The sequence below is a fragment of the Salvelinus alpinus genome, chromosome 7 (genome assembly GCF_045679555.1).
Source record: "Salvelinus alpinus chromosome 7, SLU_Salpinus.1, whole genome shotgun sequence".
Lineage (NCBI taxonomy): Eukaryota > Metazoa > Chordata > Actinopteri > Salmoniformes > Salmonidae > Salvelinus > Salvelinus alpinus.
In genome coordinates this window covers 34,437,258-34,454,157 of record NC_092092.1, presented here as the reverse complement: position 1 = coordinate 34,454,157, position 16,900 = coordinate 34,437,258, and the positions used below count along the sequence as shown (strand labels likewise).

Genomic DNA, 16,900 nt, shown 5'->3' with positions numbered 1-16,900 from the left:
AAACCTATTCTCCTGCAGGAGAGTAAAAAAAAAACAGATCTCCCAAAGAGAACAGAAGATTAACCAAAAAGCAGTGATGCCATTCTATAATATAAACACAATGACACAGCAACCATGGCAACAGTGCACAACACACTAACACTACTAGGGAGGGCTTAATATGCAAATGTAGCATGATTGTGGACAAAAAAAAAAGGAATTTGGGCAAATTTCAGGGTGCTAGAAATTGTGGGCAAATTTCAGAAAGCAAGGAATTATGGGTGAGTCGTGTATGAGACACTGCAGGCTGGCATGCGAGGAGGAAGAGAAGAGGTTGGGGGGGGGGTCAGAACACACCAACGACCTGTTGGTCAGACATAGAAACATTGGTAGGCTCCAGAGGGTCTGGGTTCAAAGGTTAGGGTGTAGCAGTTAGAGAGAAGACACACAGGAGTTTGCTGGGCTGGAGATGGGGTGCCGGTTAGGATGTAGACAGGGTAGTGCTGAGCTGTGTGCTTTTTGAGGTTGTTTCATTTAAAAAATAAAAATCACGGTTTTGAATTTCAGTTCCCCCTCAAAAATAATGCATTATGTGGGTTCAATTCTGTAACAGCATAGCATAAAACAATTGATGGTAAAACAACTTATGAGGCTCCAACAATCACTTATTCACATTACTTTCCTTAAATAAAATATTTTGGTTGTGTACAGTGCATTCGGAAAGTATTCAGACCTCTTCCCTTTTCCCACAACGTTACATTAAAGCGTTACAGGTTGACATTTTTGCAAATGTATACAAAAATCAAAACAGAAATACCTTACATAAGTATTCAGACCCTTTGCTATGAGACTTGAAATTGAGCTCACGTGCATCCTGTTTCCATTGATCATCCTTGAGATGTTTCTACAACTTGATTGGAGAATTCAATTGATTGGACATGATTTGGGAAGGCACACCTGTCTATATAAAAAAAGGTCCCACAGTTGACAGTGCATGTCAGAGCAAAAACCAAGCCAGGTTGAAGGAATTGTCCGTAGAGTTCCGAGACAGGATTGTGTTGAGGCACAGATCTGGGGTAAGGGTACCAAAACATTTCTGCAGCATTGAAGTTCCCCAAGAACACAGTGGCCTCCATCATTCTTAAATGGAAGACATTCGGAACTCTTCCTAGAGCTGGCTGCCCGGCCAAACTGAGCAATCAGGGGGAGAAGGGCCTTGGTCAGGGAGGTGATCAAGAACCCGACGGTCACTGACAGAGCTCCAGAGTTCCCATCTCCACAGAGGAGAACCTTCCAGAAGGACGGCCATCTCTGCAGCACTCCACCAAATCAGGCCTTTATAGTAGAGTGGCCAGACGGAAGCCACTCCTCAGTAAAAGGCACATGACAGCCTGCTTGGAGTTTGCCAAAATGCACCTAAAGGACTCTCAGACCATGAGAAACAAGATTCTCTGGTCTGATGATACCAAGATTGAACTCTTTGGCCTGAATGCCAAGATTCACGTCTGGAGGAAACCTGGCACCATCACTAAGGTGAAGCATGGTGGTGGCAGAATCTTGCTGTGGGGATGTTTTTCAGCGGCAGGGACTGTATGACAGGATCGAGGGAAAGATGAACGGAGCAAAGTACAGAGATCCTTGATGAAACTACTCCAGAGCGCTCAGGACCTCAGACTGGGGCAAAGGTTCACTTTCCAACAGGGCAACGACACTAAACACACAGTCAAGACAACGCAGGAGTGGCTTTGCGACAAGTCTCTGAATGTCCTTGAGTTGCCCAGCCAGAGCCCAGACTTGAATCCAACCAAACATCTCTGGAGAGACCTGAAAATAGCTGTGCAGCGATGCTCCCCATATCCAACCTGACAGAGCTTGAGGGGATCTGCAGAGAATAATTAGAGAAACTCCCCAGATACAGGTGTGCCAAGCTTGTAGCGTTATACCCAGGAAGACTCAAGGCTGTAATCGCTGCCAAAGGTGCTTCAACAAAGTACGGAGTAAAAAGTCTGAATAGTTACGCAAATGTGATATTCCACTTCATTTTATACATTTTCAAAAAAGTCTAAAAATGTGTTTTTGCTTTGTCATTATGGGGTATTGTGTGTAGAATGATGAGGGAGAAAAAAACAATTTAATCCATTTCAGAATATAAGGCCGTAACGTAACAGAATTTGGAAAAAGTCAAGGGGTCTGAATAGTTTCATTTGTTTTTAGTATGATGACTATTTCATGAAACTCCAATGAGAGCAGACTGTCCATTACCGGCCTACCGAAAATGCAGCCCAAATAAATGCTTTAGAGTTCAAGTAACAGACACATCTAAACATCAACTGTTCAGAGGAGACTGCGTGAATCAGGCCTTCATGGTCGAATTGCTGCAAAGAAACCACTACTAAAGGACACCAATAAGAAGAAGAGGCTTGCTTGGGCAAAGAAACACGAGCAATGGACATTAGACCGGTGGAAATCTGTCCTTTGGTCTGATGAGTCCAAATTTGAGATTTTTGGTTCCAGCTGCTGTGTCTTTGTGAGACACATAGTAGGTTAACAGATGATCTCCACATGTGTGGTTCCCACCGTGAAGCATGGAGGTGGTGGTGTGATGGTGCTTTGCTGGTGACACTGTCAGTGATTTATTTAGAATTCAAGGCACACATAACCGGCACGGCTACCACAGCATTCTGCAGTGATACGCCATCCCATCTGGTTTGCGCTTAGTGGGACTATCATTTGTTTTTTTAACAGGACAATGACCCAACACACCTCCAGGCTGTGTAAGGGCTATTTGACCAAGAAGGAGTGCTGCGTCAGAAGGAGTGCTGCGTCAGATGACCTGGTCTCCACAATCACCTGACCTCAACCCAATTGAGATGGTTTGGGATGAGTTGGACAGCATAGTGAATATTTTTAAGACCGCTAAATAAGATCCATCAATCAATTAGATGTATTGTCAGGTAGAGATACCTAAGCAACTGCTCTCTATCCCTCGTGTCTATCGCTCTCCCCGTGTTTCTGCTGGACCCACAGGCTTGCCTGTGGCAAGAACCAATGAGAACAGGCAGCTGGAGGCACATTGGATTCTGGTCATTGTAGTTAATTACAACGTTTTCTGCGCTTAACTATGATGAGTTGGACAACATGAAATCTTTATAGAGATATTGCACATTGAGCTCAGAAAAATATATAAAACAAATGGAATTCAAATAATTGAACCAATATCGGTCAATTAGTTATTTAAAAAACGTAAATAAACACATTTCAGTTAATTGCTCAGCACTAAGAATAATGGGTTAAAGGGAAGGGCATAGGGGTTAGGAGTTAGACAGGACTTACTGGGCTGGGGATAGCGTCTGGGTCTATTCTATGTCTCGATTTCTGCACAGCCGGCAGCTCAGACGCTTGCTTTACATTCACAACAGAGATTTGTCCAGCAAATTATCAAATCAAACAAAACCAAAAGAAAACAGGGGACAGAGAGAAGAGGATGTAAATAACTCAGTAGCAGGATTATTAGCTCCCTGGCTGATTCTGTGATTATTGGTTATAGATTAGTCAGTCATCAGAGAGAAGGCAAGCAAATCATCGGCGTTTGATGCACATGCTCAACAGACTGGGTTAAACTGTTAGACTGCACGCACACAACATACAGTCCAATACCTAACATCATTATCACCAATACACTATCACAAGATAAAGTGAGCATGTGTTACCAGGATGGGTTGTGTGTGTGCCTTACCGGGCTGGGGATGGAATCAGGGTCCAGTCTCTTCTGTGCAGGGGGAGCGGGTGCAGGGGCAGGGCCTGCTCCGTAGTTCTGTTGCCCGGGATATTGCGGGCCTGCATAACCGGGCTGGGGCCCTCTAGGCTGCCCAAACGCACCTGAGGAAGAAAGTATTGATCGATTATAAACTCTACAGGGTGGGCTTACGTTCATTAGCTGGCAGATGTGGGTCCAGGGTGTCTGGGACGTCACTCTCTAATTCGCATACCGCCCCAACAGAGCCACAGATGATATTGCACTCCACACTGCTCTCACCCACATGGACAAAAGGAATACCTACGTAAATACTGTTCATTGACTACAGCTCAGCGTTCAACACCATAGTCCCCTCCAAACTCATCACTAAGCTCAGGACCCTGGGACTTAACACCTCCCTCTGCAACTGGATCCTGGACTTCCTGACGGGCCGCCCCCCAGGAGGCAAGGGTAGGCAACAACACATCCGCCACGCTGACCATCAACACAGGGGCTCCTCAGGGGTGTGTGCTTAGGCCCCTCCTGCGCGCCTGGTTCCAACAACATCATTAAGTTTGCTGCCGATAACGGTTGTAGGACTGACTGATCACCGACGACAATAAGGCAGCATATAAGGAACAAAGACCTGGCAGTGTGGTGCCACGACAACAACCTCTCCCTCAACGTCAGCAAGACAAAGAAGCTGATCGTGGACTACATGAAACAGGGCACACCCCCACCCACATCGATGGGGCAGTAGTGGAGCGGGTTGAGAGCTTCAAGTTCTATCCATGTCAACATAACTAAGGAACTAACATGGTCCACACACACAGTTGTGAAGAGGGCACGACAGCACCTCTTTGCCCCCAGGAGGCTGAAAACATTTGGCATGGGTCATCAGATTCTCAAAAAGTTCTACAGCTGCACCATTGAGAGCGTCTTGAAGGGCTGTGTCACCACTTCGTACGGCAACTGCAAGGCGCCCGACTGCAAGGCGCTACAGGGGGTGAGTAAGGCCCAGAACATCACTGGGGCCGAGCTCCCTGCCATCCAGGACCTCTATACCAGGCGTTGTCAGAGGAAGGCCCAAATGTTTGGCCCGCGGTGTGGTTTATTTGGCCCCCAAATTTGAGCAAAAATAATAAATATTTATTCATTTTATTAGTGTTGAACAAAGACTAAAAACACAAGGAAATCAGCTCCAAGTGATTTTAATTTAAGAAATCTGTTCCCAAGTATTCCCACGCATAATAGACAGACATGATCGTATACAAATGTAAGAAAGGTTGAAAATGATAATAATTTAGGGAACATATTTGTTTGGGCTTCTTGCGGTCAATTTGCAGTCTACAAACTATTTGTAATCATGTTCCTAGACACTTTACCCCTACCTATTTGTAAATATATACTTTAATTACCTAGTACTCCAGCACATTGACTTGGTACTGGTACTCCCTGTATATAGCCATGTTATTTTTACTCTAGTGTTATTCACCATGTATTTATTTAGTGTCACTATTTCTGTTGAATTTTATATCTTTAACTCCGCATTGTTGGAAATGGTCCAGTAAGTAAACACTTCACTGTTCGTCTACACCTGTTGTTTTACGAAGCACGTGACAAATAACATTAGATTTGATTGATTTGACTAGAATGACATTTGATTTTCACATCCATTCTGACTGCCAAATACATTATATTACAAAAACTCCAGTCTTGCCAAAAGCAAGCTAGTGGTCTAGTAGAAGATGAACAGGGGTTTGAACATGGTGTACTCACCATTCTGCTGGGTTGGGTATCCTCCCTGCATGCCAGGCTGAGGAGGCTGCTGTTGCTGCATGGGGCCGGGGGGAAGGTGATTGGCCTGCTGCTGGGACATGGAGGGGGGTGGAATGGGGCCTCGAGGAGAGGGCCCAGAGTGGAAGGGAGGGGGTCCGGGTTGGGACGGGGGCTGTGGACCTGGGTACTGGGAAGGGGATATAGAGATAGGTGGGAAGGGGCCAGATTGGGAGGAGGGAGGGAAAGAGTGCTGGGTGGGAGGAGGGGGGCCAGAGTAGGAGGCCTGGGAGACAGGAGGAGTGGCGGAGTTGGGGAAGGGTTGCTGAGCAGGGGAGCCAGGTGGGAAGGACTGCTGTTGGGAGACTGGAGGAGGGGCGGAGTTGGGGAAGGGTTGCTGAGCAGGGGGGCCAGGTGGGAAGGACTGCTGTTGGGAGACTGGAGGAGGGGCGGAGTTGGGGAAGGGTTGCTGAGCAGGGGGGCCAGGTGGGAAGGACTGCTGTTGGGAGACTGGAGTGGCCTGAGGTTGGCTGGGAGGGCCCAAGTATGGAGAGGAGGAGACGAAGGGTTGGGAGGGATGGTGGGCAGAGGGGAAGGGTTGTTGTTGGGGGGGAGGGGGGCCACCATAGTACGGCTGGGAGGCTGCAGGTTCACTGGGAGGGGAAGGCTGGGAGGGGGCAGCAGACAATGGGGGAGGAGCTTGCGTATAGGAGGGTGGGGCTGCAGAGGAGTATGCAGCCCTGATTGGAGGCTGGGAGCTGGGATGGTGAGCTGGAGAAAGAAAATTCAGGTAACTAGGATTGTGTTTAGCAGGCGCAAAGTTTGGCACGAAATTCGTCAATCAATCCATTTCTTACCATATCCCGGCCCAACAGAGGTGGGGGGACCGGATCCGATCTGCATCCCTGACATCTGATTGGTAACCTGTTGCATGGGGGGCGGAGCACCGTACTGCTGGGAGTAGGAGGGGTGTGGCCCGGACAAGTTCATAGCACCTTGGCTATACGGCTGTGACACTGGCGACCTGGACACACAAACAACTTGTCACATACACACACACACAACGCTGTCTAGTATATATACTGTGTGTGTGTGTGGTCTGACCTGTGAGCTGGCTGGGCCATAGAGTGACCCATAGGTGGGGGTCCGTTCTGAGAGTCTCCCTGGGAATACTGGGAGTACGCCTGGGGGGTGGAGACTGGACGGGGGGCAGAGGTAGGGGGGCCTCTGGCAGGTCCTGAGAGAGAGGGGGGCGTTAGGCACCTGCCTGCAAATGACCACAGGTTTGAAGCACAGCGGATGGCATTCAGAACGTTGTGATTGGCTAGGACGCCCATTACGTCATCAACGTTAAAGATATGATTAGGCCTACTCCCAGACAGAAAAACCTGCATAGATTCAGAGAGAGAGAGCAGTTACCTAAGTCAATAGGAGAGGACAGGTCAGAGACAGGGTTAGCTGCCACAGCCTTAGAGGGAAAACTGGCATAGGGAGAGTAACCTGAAAGACAAGAAAGGAGGGCGACACCGTGTACAGAGGCAGGAATAGAAATGCAGAAAGCCAGGGGGAATGGAGGAACACACACATAATATGCTTATTCACGCAGGTCCACACACACACAAACAGGAGGAGGAGCAACTAGAAACCCTATGGTTGTTGATGCATTCGCACTACAATCAACTACATCCAAACACACACGAGCTGCCAGGAAACGATGGTGGGAAAGGCAGGGAGTGGACTTTGCGATGGGTTCAGAGAAAGAGGGACAGAGACAAGTTTTACCTTGCAGAATGTAAGCTAGCTCGTGGGAGGAGGGAGAGAAACCGAGACAGAGTCCCTTGCGAGACAGAAGAGGTGGGTTAGGGTTAAGGAAAGAGAGAGACTTACCTTGTGGTGGAGCCCCAGGCTGGTAGGCTGTAGCGGGCCCGTTGTAGGGTCCGTAGGGGCCAGGGTAGCTCCCTCCCAGGGGAGCGTAGCTGGGCTGGCCATAGCCAGGCTGGGGCGGGCCGTACGGAGACGCCATGGGAGTCTGCTGGTTCACATTCATTCTCAGTTCATACCTGGAGCTGGGAGAGGTTAACATGCATTTAGCACCCCAAGCAGGGTTTGATTTATACCTTTGACTTCACTGCCCTAACAATACTAGTCTGGGCCAACGTGGATCTTTTGAAGTTCAAGGGAGTGCCCTGCTTTGTGCCCTGTAGCTGGAAGTGGACCCTGGCTATCTGAGCTGAAGAATTTAAAGTCAAGGTGAAGAATTCATAAAGGTTCCCCTAGAGGGGAAATATGCCCACTCAGCACAACCAGGCCAGCCCCTGTGTACTGGAGTCAGTATAGTACTGTAGGGCTCCGGGCCAACACCGAAGACATGGGCTCCATCTCAATATAGTGTCCTCATCTCTCTCTCCATCAGTGCTGACGTGAACGATCTGGACAGCTGAGAGCAAATTCCTAGAGAGCATCCACCTATCATGTGTTAGATCACTGCAGCGGAGAGAAAGACACTAGAGTTATGAAACGCAGGTCTTGTTTAGCAACTAGTGCTGAGCAATTAACCAAAATGTTGTTTCCCCCCCCCAGTTATTAAGGCCGTGATTGGGAGACCCATAGGTGCGGGACACAATTGGCCCGGCGTCGTCCTGGTTTGGCCGGTGTAGGCCGTCACTGTAAACAAGAATTTGTTCTTAACCGACTTGCCTAGTTAAATAAAAGGTTAAAAAAACAACAACATTTAAACTACTAATTGACCGACATCTGTTCAAATACTTGAATTCCATTTAGTTCAGGTTTTTTGTGAGCCAACACCGTCTCTCTAGAGAGAAATCGAATCATTCTCAAGAGAAATCAAGTCAAGAACTATGTGGGACGCTGGGCTGAAAGGCGTTGTTTTCATTAAGCAAATATTCAACCTAGTTCAGTGCAGAAACGTGGTAGTTAACTACAACGACCATACTCCACTGTACCCGTTTCTGGCTCGGGCAGAGACGGATCAGAGAGTAAGAAGCAATGCGAGAGGTTTCACTCTCGGTGAAATCTGTCCAAAATAAGCCCAATGCTTTTCTATGGGCTTATTTTGGACCTAAGCTTGTCGCCTGCCTTCCCGCCTTTGGGACAACGACTCCCATTGTTAGGGCGGAGACATGAACATCTCGTCATTATATACACGTCATTATATACAGAACTCTGGAGGGATACACTTTTATGCCTGCTACGTTAGTTTAGATAAACACAGGCCGATTGCATGAGAGCGGAATGTATGATGAGAAGGATAGAGAGAGCTTGTGAAAGGATGCCTTATCTACTTTGAAGAACGAGTCAAATGATTGGGAGACAGCTCTGCAGCATTCTAAGGCAGGCTAGCCTTGCTAAATAGGATGACCCAAGACAGTACAGTATGGGGAGCACAGAGATAACAGATTGTCTGGCTGGCTGCTAGTGCCTGAGCAGAGATGATTACTTTAAGGAATTCAAAATATTAAAATAAAAACCAATAATATACTGAAATATTTCATTTTATAGTAATTTCCTATTTTTCTACTGATGTCTACCCAATGTGGACCAGACTGAGACAATGGAATATGTTCTGTTTCGCCAATTGAATATTCACTATTTTGGGCTTTGGAATTTCCATTAAAAAGCTTTAAAATCTTTTTAGTGTCATTATTTCATAATGCATTTAATGTTTAAAAAATATACGTTTTTTTTTATATATAATCGAACCGAAACAGACCCAAAAAGCACTAAATTGCTCAGCACCATTAGCTAAATAGCCAGTCCCAAACCTACACAATGTATGCAGAAAACATTTTCTCTTTTTGCCTGTTCTCATGTCTCCTGTGCTCCTTCTGCTGCGACTGTCCACCATCCCATTTACACACAGACAGCCATGTGTTTGACCTTTAAATTGCTACAACAAAGCTTAGAGAAAACATGAAAACAATTTAGATATATATCATAAATTGCCCATAAGGTTGAAAATATGATTTTTAGGCCATATCGCCCAGCCATTCTTAGTACACACGTGGCCCCGCCTACATCACCCTACTACAGGCCTGACAAGGCAATCTGATTTTGGCAAACAGGTCAGGTTTTTCCCCAATTCACCTTCTTTAAAAACACACCTAACCTAATTTCTCTTTATGTGAGCAAAATACAACCCTAGCTATACAGCACAAGTAGGATCAATCAACAGACCTTGTTGACACACAAGGCTCAATCAAACATCATGTGACTGGGTATAACCAAGCTGACAGCCATATAATAGATAGACTAGTGTCCTGTCCTCCGTACACTGACACTAGAGGCCAAGCTACACCACCCACTTGCCAAAAAGCATGTTAGCTAGCTATTGAGCACCCATTCACTTAGCTACCTCACCAACAACACATCTTTCTTTTAAAGCTGCAATATGCACGTTTTTGGGCAACCCAACCAAATTCACATAGAAATGTGAGTTCTAGAAATGTCATTCTCATTGAAAGCCAGTGTTAGATATGTTCTATGTGCGCTATTTCTATGCTCCCCGTTCTCAAACTTAGTATTTTACATTCGGTGTTGTCCACCAGCTTCAAACAGCTGAAAATATAATATTTGTGGTTATGGAAAATATCTCACAGCCGTTTATGACTGCTTGTTTTGTCAAATAAACTGAAATTAGGGGAACTACTAGAATTTTTTAAACCAGGAAATGGAGGAGCGATTTCTGCATAGTGCAACTTTAAAACATCAAATGTAGTTACATGTAATCCAAATGTATCAAATTATTTCTCATGAGAGGGCCATACAGAATAACTAGTAATGCTGCATACTCCAATAAAGTTAATCTCACCTTTCTGGTAAAAATAGTTTTGAATTGCTGGGGTGTAGCCACCTTTGGAGGACACAAGCTCAAGTACACAGTAGAAATATGATGAAAAATAATAAATATTTTATGACATATTTCCTACTCAACAAAACTGTATGAATAAGGCTTGAAATGACATATGCTTTCTAAATAAAGCATAAGCAAATTATAAAGCCACCAACTATAAGCTTTCCCCTTCCTTATAACTGTAAAATACATATTTGCATGTTCGGTGTTAGAGAAAATGTGCATATTCTCTAAAATGTCTCTCTTGATCAAAACATCTGCCCTGACCTCCGAACGTCACACAGAGCTAGCTCTTGCTTGGCTTCCTGAACTTGTCCAGGAACTCGCCTTTCACCTAATAGTAATCTCGTCCATCTCTGACAAACAGAAAGTGTTTGTTTAAAATATATGACTTATTTATCAAATACAATTCTTTGTCATATGTGCCAAATACAACCGTGAAATGCTTACTTACAAGCCCTTAACCAACAATGCAGTTAAGAAAACAGAGTCAAGAAAATATGTACTAAATAATCTAAGTACTAAGTAAAGTGACTACGCATAGATAATAAACAGTGAGTAGCAGCAGTTTAAAAACAAAGGCAGTGGGGGGGGGGGGGGGTCAATGTAAATAGTCCGGGTGGCCATTTGACTAATTGTTCAGAAATCTTATGGCTAGGGGGTAGAAGCTGTTAAGGAGCCTTTTGGACTTAGACTTGGCTACAAATAGATCTCTGAATGTGCTATAGTGATGAAATCACTCGCCTTCTGCGCTATGGTGTAAGGATTGCAGGCATGTGCTTTGTCAGTGGTTGTGATGTAAGGTTCAGCCAGGAGTTGGACAGTCGGAAGAGCAAATTAAATGGTAGGAGGGACATCCCAGTGTTTTCATATTTCACATCCCACGTCACACAGGCACAAAAAATATATACTACTGTGTCTGTGGGAACCAGGGCTATCTCTCAATGCAAGCTGTGGTGTCCACAGATGGATTTATAAGCAAAAATGACAGCCGGAACCGGTACCAGAACCACACAGGTCCCCTAAACAGGGGACTTTACATCTATGAGGTTAAAATCTGGTTAAAGGCATTAACCTAGTCTGCCAAGACCTGACCTGGATGTTAACTCATTGACTTGCTGGCCTCATCTAATAGAATTTGCATCTATTAGCTAGCTAGCCACTGGTTAGCCCAATATTGGACTAAAGGTGCCTTAAAGTCACTCCTTAGTCCAAGGACCTTACATGTTCGATTCTCAATTGCGATATGGTTCTATACTTTCATGTTACATAAAAAATAATTTCACAAATGCAAAATACACACTTAGTGTACACTGTTTTAACACAGTTTCAGCCGACAGTATTGTTCGGTGACAACAGTCTGCCATTTACACACAGGTGTTCGGATAACGTTAATTAGCACATGCAGTCCACTCAGTCTTTTATCTGTTTTTCCTAAACAATCCTGTAACATGGAAATATATGTCTGTGTGGGAACCCTAACCATATAAAAAGGTGTGTATCAATTTAACCTATTGTTTTTAGATGTTTTTTCTTGTCAATATTAAAGATATTAAAGATAAAGATATGCTTCCAAATCCGTTCCATCCGAGCGTCGTGGCTCTAAGAAGCCTTCATCCAATGACCTATGTGTAGTGTAATGTAATGGCACAGAGTCATAATTAAGGACTAGCCACTGCACTGGTTACCTTAGCTAACTAGTCACCTCTGGTGTAGCAATATTATATGATGACAAACACGGGTTCATTCAACACAGCTCTTTAAATAATTCAAGGTAACAGGTGCCACGGCTAGAAATACAATACCGTTGGATCTGTATACTGTAACTATTAACAGTTAACGCTAGCTAGCGTAACGGGCCTGTTGAATGACTTCGACGTATCGGTGTTAGCAAGAAACTGTCAAACGTGCTGAGCTACGGCTGGCTGACTAGCTAAAGTTCATTGGATAGCTTACGTCTGTTTAGCAACTAGTTATCGTTCAAAATGCTAATTTGCGCTTGATCTATACAGCCCATTAAAGTGTGTTCAACTTCAATGGACAGAGAGGAGAGGTATTTTAGGTTGTTATCCCGTGAACTAACGTTAACTACAAGCTAGAGACAAGCAGTCTCATTACGTTAACTAGCGCGGGTAACTATGGCTAGTTCTAGTTAGCTAGCCAACCAATGTCGCATTTCACCGGGCTACAGTAGCTGAATCAATATTCATTATTGTGATCAGAGAAACAATCAGTTTCTATACACGGTCTTGAGTAAAACACCACTAGCTAGCTAACCTTCATGTCAGTTGACGTCTTTGGGCCTACATACACGGAGTTGATTCATGACAAGAATCAGCACTCACAGCAACTGAAGCAGCTAAATAATGGAGCGTAAAGCTAGTGTCCTGCTGACGTTAGGTAGCTAGCTAAGTTAGCATGCAGCTAGTTACCTAGCTACCAAGTTAGCTAGCTATACTACCACCGATTTCTAATATATGTTTTCTTTAAAGGAATTGAAATACTTCACCAAGGTACAACTCGACACTCACCTCAAAACTGGATAAAATAACGAGTTAGCCAAGAGATCGGTTGTCCCTGCTCACAACCGGTTCCGAAGGCCAGTGGCCGTCAAACTATTGCCGATGTCCGTCCTGGGGTGTTTCGCTAATCCTTTCCTCTGGTTTCTCTCCAAGCGGACATTCGCACCGGAACTGTCGTAGATAGCTGTCTGCCACGTCCACATCCGGACACTGCGTCAGCTGAGCGCTCAATAACAACAGGGAGGTTAAGGTTGGGAATGATGTAAATCTATGGTTTATTACACCTTTAACAGTGTATGGAATGTAACGTTTAGTATTGCAGTTATCATTCTCCCTAAAATCTTATCTAACATTTTATTGTTTCGGTCTCAGAGGTTGATTGTACTTCATCATGGTGCTGTCCCTATTATCTACTTAACAAAAATTGTTAAATATTTTTAGGCCTGCTTATTTCCGAATTGAATATGTATCTGTTGTCTGTCTAGGAAAGTTGTAACTTGTTTTGTACAGTAGGGACACTCATGTGGAGTTGAAAGTCACTGGTCACATGTTTGGTAGGCCTACTCAGGTGACAAGGAAGTGTTAGCACAGATGAGCAGGTGGAGTGTGACTTGCAGTATTGGGTGAGATGACGCGAGGCAGGAAGAAGGGCGCGAGGTTCAAACCCAAACTGACGTTTGCGAAATACAAGCCAAATATTTTCTCCTTTTAGTCAAATACAGGAGAGATAATTACATGTTAAGGTCCTAAAAAACCCTGAGCAGTCGAAGGATAGTGAACTCTCGGAAATTGAACTGTGCAACAGGTGAGGTGAAGGCTTCTGAGCCTCATCCCAATGATCAGGAAAATGCCTGAGATTACTCTGGCCCAGTGGGAGTACGATTCATGGATAAAGTGGAGTTTTGTCAAATTATGCAGAAGGTGATTTGTGTGTCTGCTGCACAGATGGAGAGGGTACTACGTTTCGCAACTCGTGATGAGAGCTGTGTTCTGCTTTGCGCTCCGAAACAGAGTTGCTGAAAATAGTGATAACTGGGGTGGCATTGAGTGTTCAGAGATTCAGATTCAGGGTGTTTATTAGTCACATATACAGGGTTGCAGGTGTGAAAATCTTAGGCTCGGGATGGTAAAAAACAACAACAATAGAAATAGCACTACATATACTGAACAAAAATATATGAGCTGAAATAAAAGATGCAAAAAATCTTATTTCTCTTTTGGCCAATCCAATCTAAAATGTGCACAAATTTGTTTACATCCCTGTTAGTGAGCATTTCTCCTTTGACACGATAATCCATCCACCTGACAGGTGTGGCATATCAAGAAGCTGATTAAACAGCATGATCATTACACAAGTGCACCTTGTGCTGGGGGCAATAAAAGACCTCTAAAATGTGCAGTTTTATCACACAACACAATGCTACAGATGTCTCAAGTTTTGAGGGAGCGTGCAATTGGCATGCTGACTGCAGGAATGTCCACCAGAGCTGTTGCCAGATAATTGAATGTTCATTTCTCTACCATAAGCTCCTCCAACTTCATTTTAGAGAATTTGGCACTATGTCCAACCGGCCTCACAACTGCAGACCACATGTAACCACGCCATCCCAGGACCTCCACTTCCGGCTTCTTCACCTGCGGGATCGTCTGAGACCAGCCACATGGAAAACTGATGAAAGTGAGGAGTATTTCTGTCTGTAATAAAGCCATTTTCTGGGGAAAAACTCATTCTGATTGGCTCAGCCTGGCCCACCAATGGCTGCGCCCCTGCCCAGTCATGCAAAATCCATTGATTATGGCCTAATTTATTTATTCCAATCGACTGATTTCCTTATATAAACTGTAACTCAATAAAATCTTTGAAATTATTGCATTTTGCGTTTATATTTTTGTTCAGTTTACATCATAACTAGCAGTGATGAATATATACATGTCCATTGGGGTGGAGGTAGAGTAAAGACTGTTTAGGGGGTGTTGGGGAATGGCCATAGGGGGGAGCAGCATGACCATTGAGGGGGTGTGGGGACCAAGTGAAGTAAAAACTACAATTATAATTTTAAAAATCCACAATATACATATTAACAACTGCAAAAGGGATGGATGTCGTTGGGGTGGGGGCAGAGTAAAAGTTATTTGGGGAGGTGGGGGGAAAATGTCCATAGGGGGAGCAGCATGTAAGGTAAGTGACAGTTGAGGGGGTGTGGGAGGAAATGTCCATAGGGGGAGCAGCATGTAAGGTAAGTGACAGTTGAGGGGGTGTGGGGGGAAATGTACATAGGGGGAGTGGGGAGCAGGTAGCTGGCTATTTGGCAGCCTGATGGTCTGAGGGTAGAAACTATTGGCCAGTCTTACAGTTTTGTCCAGGAAGCTCCTGTACTGCCCGCGCCTGAATTATTGAAGTGGGAAGAACAGGGCGTGGCTGGGGTCCCTGAAGATCTTGGGCTTCCTGCAGCACCTGGTGTTGTAGGTGTCCTGTAGGGCAGGCAGTGTGCACCCAATGGTGCGTTCGGCTGCACGTATCACCCTCTGAAGCGCTTGCAGTCCACGGCAATGGAGTTGCCGTACCAGGCTGTGATGCAGCCTGACAGTATGCTCTCAATGGTGTTCCTGTAGACACTGTGAGGGCCCTCGGGGACAGGCCAAATTTCTTCATCCTCCGGAAGTTGAAGAGTCGCTGTCGTGCCTTCTTCACCACGATGTCCGTGTGGTTAAACCATTTCAGCTTCTCTGATGATGGAGTTGGAACTGTGTGAGGCCATGCAGCCCTGGGTATACAGGGAATACAGGAGGTGACTGGGGAGGCACCATTGTGGGGCACCTGTGTTGAGAATCAGTGTCAAGGAGTTAATGTTGCCTATCTTCACCACCTGGGGGACGCCCATCAGGAAGTCCAGGACCCAGTTGCATAAGGGAGGAGTTCAGACCCAGGGCCGTGAGCTTTGTAATGAGCATATATTAAACTATGGTATTGAAGGCCGAGCTGTAGTCGATAAACAGCATCCGCATATATGCATTCCTTTTGTCCAGGTAGGTAAGGGAAGTGTGCAGTGCAATAGCGATTGCGTCGTCCGTGGATCTGCCAGGGCGGTAGGCGAATTGGAGAGGATCGAGTGTGTCAGGGAGGGAGGAGGTCATATGGTCTTTGAATAGCCTCTCGAAGCACTTCATGATGACGGAAGTGAGTGCTACTGGTCGGTAGTCATTCAGTTCAGTTACTTTCCCTTTCTTTGGCACAGGTATGATAATGGACATCTTGAAGCAGGTGGGTATAGTGGCCTGAGCTAGGGAACATTTTTAAATGTCCAAGAACACAATAGCCAGCTGGTCTGCACATGCTCTGAGGGCACGGCTAGGGATGCCGTCTTGGCCGGCAGCCTTACGAGGGTTAACACGTTTGAATGACTTGAAGGACATACGTCCACTGTGGAGACTGTGAGTGTGTAACCCGCGTTGTCATTGGTGGCTCTCCTCGCCAGCTCAGGGTCATTGTGCTCGAATCGTGATAAAAACGTGTTTATCTCCTCCAGTAGGGTGGCGTTGGTGACAGCGATGTTGCTGGCTTTCTTTTTGTAATCCGTGATCGTTAGGAACCACATACGCCTTGTGTCCAACCCGCTAAATTGCTCCTCCACTTTGTCCCTATACGTGTTTCGCCATCTTGATCGATCTGCGTAGGTTGTATTAATACTGTTTATTTTTTTTATTTTTTTTATTTTTTAAATTTTATCCCCTTTTCTCCCCAATTTTCGTGGTATCCAATCGCTAGTAATTACTATCTTGTCTCATCGCTACAACTCCCGTACGGGCTCGGGAGAGACGAAGGTCGAAAGTCATGCGTCCTCCGAAGCACAACCCAACCAAGCCGCACTGCTTCTTAACACAGCGCGCCTCCAACCCGGAAGCCAGCCGCACCAATGTGTCGGAGGAAACACCGTGCACCCGCCCCCCTCAGTTAGCGCGCACTGCGCCCGGCCCGCCACAGGAGTCGCTGGAGCGCGATGAGACAAGGATATCCCT

General features: G+C 45.5%; 1 protein-coding gene across 4 annotated transcripts in view; it reads right to left on the bottom strand.

Annotated features, from left to right (window-relative positions):
- The window catches only part of LOC139580879 (protein transport protein Sec24C-like), a 32,682-nt gene extending 19,617 nt beyond the window's left edge, over positions 1 to 13,065 (bottom strand). Inside the window, exons 1-8 of one of the 4 annotated variants that reach the window (XM_071409993.1) lie at positions 12,893 to 13,065; positions 7,379 to 7,557; positions 6,911 to 6,991; positions 6,596 to 6,728; positions 6,349 to 6,515; positions 5,495 to 6,262; positions 3,716 to 3,858; positions 3,313 to 3,381 (exon numbers count right to left, since the gene is read on the bottom strand). In XM_071409993.1, coding sequence (XP_071266094.1) covers positions 3,313 to 3,381; positions 3,716 to 3,858; positions 5,495 to 6,262; positions 6,349 to 6,515; positions 6,596 to 6,728; positions 6,911 to 6,991; positions 7,379 to 7,538 — 1,521 coding nt within the window. In that variant the 5' untranslated portion in view covers positions 7,539 to 7,557; positions 12,893 to 13,065. The remainder of the gene's footprint in view (positions 1 to 3,312; positions 3,382 to 3,715; positions 3,859 to 5,494; positions 6,263 to 6,348; positions 6,516 to 6,595; positions 6,729 to 6,910; positions 6,992 to 7,378; positions 7,558 to 12,892) is intronic. The other 3 variants (XM_071409996.1, XM_071409995.1, XM_071409997.1) reach the window with 3 other exon arrangements.
- Positions 13,066 to 16,900: the final 3,835 nt, after the last annotated feature.